The 3710-nt window shown below is 43.9% G+C and overlaps 1 protein-coding gene across 2 annotated transcripts in view; it reads left to right on the top strand.

Moving 5' to 3' along the window:
* STK33 (serine/threonine kinase 33) overlaps positions 1-3710 on the top strand; it is a 37557-nt gene that overhangs the window by 27911 nt on the left and 5936 nt on the right. For both annotated transcript variants that reach the window (XM_072422352.1, XM_072422351.1), the window contains exons 10-12: positions 1331-1443; positions 2528-2613; positions 3247-3471. In XM_072422352.1, the coding sequence (XP_072278453.1) occupies positions 1331-1443; positions 2528-2613; positions 3247-3471 (424 nt within the window). The remainder of the gene's footprint in view (positions 1-1330; positions 1444-2527; positions 2614-3246; positions 3472-3710) is intronic.

Consider the following 3710-nt stretch of genomic DNA (forward strand, 5'->3'; position numbering starts at 1 on the left):
CACTCCTCTCTTTTATATACTGCCCCATGTCATACCCCCTTCACTCCTCTCCTGCACATACTGCCCCATGTCATACCCCCCACCCTCCTAATTTGATCATATCTCCCCTCTTATTGTGTGATACTTCCCCTTGCCCATAATAATAACACTGTGCACCACCATATACTCGGCACTCCTCTCCTGTACATACTGCCCCCTGTAATACCCCCACACTCCTCTTTTCTCTATACTGCCCCATGTCATACCCTCTGCACTCCTCTCCCGCACATTCTGCACTTCCTTGGCACCTTTTGCTGCCTAATTGCCTCCACCTGTCACTGAAGATGAATATTTCTGCTTCCCTTCCTACCCAGCTCATATCGGGGGGAATGAAACATAAATCGTCCCCCATTCCTGCGCTCCTTTCTCTGACTAATTGTGACTTCCATTATTCTGACTGTAATATCTTTATAAGTCTGCACAAAGCAAATAAAAAGAAATTTGCATTTTGATGATTGTCATTATGTAACAGTGCACTCAGTGACAGTTAGGAAATTGGGTTACGCTCAAACAGCGTCATAATTGACTACCGGAAATTGACATTGCTCACAACATTTATTAGTCAATAAAGTTAATCAGAGCAGCACCGAATCACCCTGCAGGCTGTCAGCCGGTTCTACGGCATCGGCGCATCATCTTGGGGCTGCGCCTGTGCGAGGATTGTTTGTCTGAAGACAACTGAAACTATTTTACAAACTTCAATTTATCCCTAACACAGCCATGGCAGACGGTCACATGTCCAGTATGAATGACTGGGATCTGTCCAGGCAAAGCCTCTGATTGGCTGCCTGCTGCTGATGATCACAAAAAAGTTTTGAAGCCATTAAAGTGTACCTGTCATCAGTTATGCACAGCACGGATCAGAGTAACACATGTAGTGATGCTGCCTGATGTAAAATAAATCATCACATAAATATTTTCCAGTGCAGCATACTGAACAATGAGTCTGTTCCAGGTCACAGATCACAGCACTCTGACAACTCCTTCATGTGCTTTTCTTTCTATAACAGCAGAGACATTATTGCCCCATGTCATACCCTCTGCACTCCTCTTCTCTGTATATTGCCCCATGTCATACCCTCTGCACTCCTCTTCTCTGTATATTGCCCCATATTATACCCTCTGCACTCCTCTCCTCTATATATTGCCCCATGTCATTCCTTCTACACTCCTGATATTGTTACTGTACATAATGAAATGTCTGGATTGTTACTGATAGTTCTGCTTTATCACTTAAATAGAGGACAGGTTCACTTTATTTCTATCACGTCTCATACACGTCTCTTTCCAGGCTGTGCGGAGATCCGCCGTTCATAGGAAGCTCGGAGGAGAAACTTTTTGAACTTATAAAGAAAGGAGAGTTAATCTTTTCCCACGCGGCGTGGCAAAGTGTTAGCGAGGCTGGTAAGTGGCCGCACAGCTGACACACTTTTGCTTTTTAGGACAGAAGCAGCGTGTGACCCTGAAAAGGGGCTTTTAATAGCAGTCGGAATCCAAGCGCCGGACCGCGCTCCGGGGAAAACCAAACACGGGGAAATAAAAGGCCTTTTACCAGCCGACACGCCGGGGCAGGAGGCGCTATTGTTCTGAGTACTTTAGAAAAGGTTCTGCTATCGATTGATCACATTAATCTTTTGTCTTTCCAATAAAGAGCAGCGCTGTTCATGTTATCTCATATCAGAGAGAGGAAATGTCATGGCTTTAATGCACAAACAACCCCTTCCAAGGGGATTGCAGCAACCTTTTCCTCCTAAGTGCATTCAAAGTTTCCTGACATTAAGAAACACTTCTCTGCTCTTCAACAACAAAAATTACATTTAGCTGTGTTTTTAACTGCCAAACTTTAACTGGCTATTTCTCCCGGTGTCCAAAATGGAGTCCAAAATGTGGCTTACAGTTTATGGGACCACTACTATCATTATTATACATTTATATAGCTCTGACATATACCGCAGTGCTGTACAGAGAACACTGAGCCAGTCCCATCAGTCTCTGTACAGAGGAGCTGACACTCTAATGCCCCTCCACAGTCACACACTATTATTATACATTTATATAGCTCTGACATATACCATAGTGCTGTACAGAGAACATTGAGCAAGTCCCATCAGTCTCCTTTAAATGGCGATCTCTTCTGGCCTCCTCACCGCACGACAAGTAAAACCACTTCATGAACACTAAAATATCAAAGTTTCTTTTCTAGAGTCTGGATTTTCTATAATGTGATAATTTATTATTGATTATTGATTGGTTATTGATGGGGTATGAAAAGTTTCAGTGCATTGGCTGTGTCTGCAGGCTGCTCATTGTAACATCTGAATATTGTTGGTGATTGAGTCATGGAAATAATATTACAGAATATTTAACATTTCACTGCTCAGCTTTTTAGGCTCTGATTTGATGATTTTGGGGTCATTTCATGGCTTGTATTTATTATTGTGAAAGGTTTTCCTTCTTTTTTATTATGTTATTATTTTTGTTCTTAAAGCCAAGGACGTTTTACAAAAACTCATGAGAGTGGATCCTGCAGACCGGATCACGGCTAATGAATTACTTGATGATCCCTGGATTACGGTATGTCTATATCACATAAAGTGTGACTCCAGTTTGCTTTTTCAAATTTTGATTTGTTTCTTGCCTCCACATTACCCCCCCCCCCCCCTTTTTAAAAGACTCTCCTTACCCTCCCCACACTCCAGCACCTTCTTGGAGAGTCCATTGACCTCTTTAGGAAGTTTTCTATGAGCCCAGGCTTCCATTTCCACTCGCTTCCACCCTGTAGGGGGCGCCCCATCACAGAGGCTGGGCTCACAGTACTCCAGGACTGAGCAGCGCTCACATGTCATTACATTAGCATTGCTCAGTCATTAAGGAATGCCTCCAACCTGCATAGGAGGAACCTGGAGGCACCTCAATGGACAGGACTAGAGGATTGCTTCCTGTCCGTGTGCTGGGGATTGGGTTGGTGCTCTGGGGGGTGTGAGGAGTAGGGAGGGGGTCATGGCTATAAAACTTTAGTTCCACGTTATGGTCCTTTAGTGATTTCCAGCGCTCAATTCATTGGAGGAGAGTGTTGTCAGTACCTCGTTGTATGGGGCGTCTCCCATAATTCTCACTGCTATTCATCCAATTCATCATCCAATCAGGGATGTAAATTACTGACAAATTATTCACAAATGTTTAATGTATAAACCTTTCACTTTGTAGGGGAAAACCAGCAAAATTCAGCGCCCCACCAACGTCTTAGAGATGATGAAGACTTGGAGGAACAGCCTGGACAATGAGGAACATAATGAGGAAGACTCGAATGGCTTGTGCTTGGTCCAGAGGATCCCACTGGACACGACGGAGGATCGCAGCAGTCCAATCAGCAGCAACGGAACCTCCGAAACCGACAGCAGCAGCAGCAAACCATCAACGCCAACAAAACCGGTATAGAGAGCACCCCTTACTCCTATATCAGTGATAATAAATCCGTAATATTGTGACCCCAAAATGTGCCTGACAATTTATGGGACTCCCATTTCCTTATTATACATTTATATAGCTCTGACATATACCACAGTGCTGTACAGGGAACACTGAGCCCCTCCCATCAGTCTCTGTACAGAGGAGCTGACACTCTAATGTCCCCCCACAGTCACACACTATTATTATACATTTATATAGCT

Source organism: Pyxicephalus adspersus, chromosome 9 (assembly GCF_032062135.1).
Source record: "Pyxicephalus adspersus chromosome 9, UCB_Pads_2.0, whole genome shotgun sequence".
Taxonomy (NCBI): Eukaryota; Metazoa; Chordata; class Amphibia; order Anura; family Pyxicephalidae; genus Pyxicephalus; species Pyxicephalus adspersus.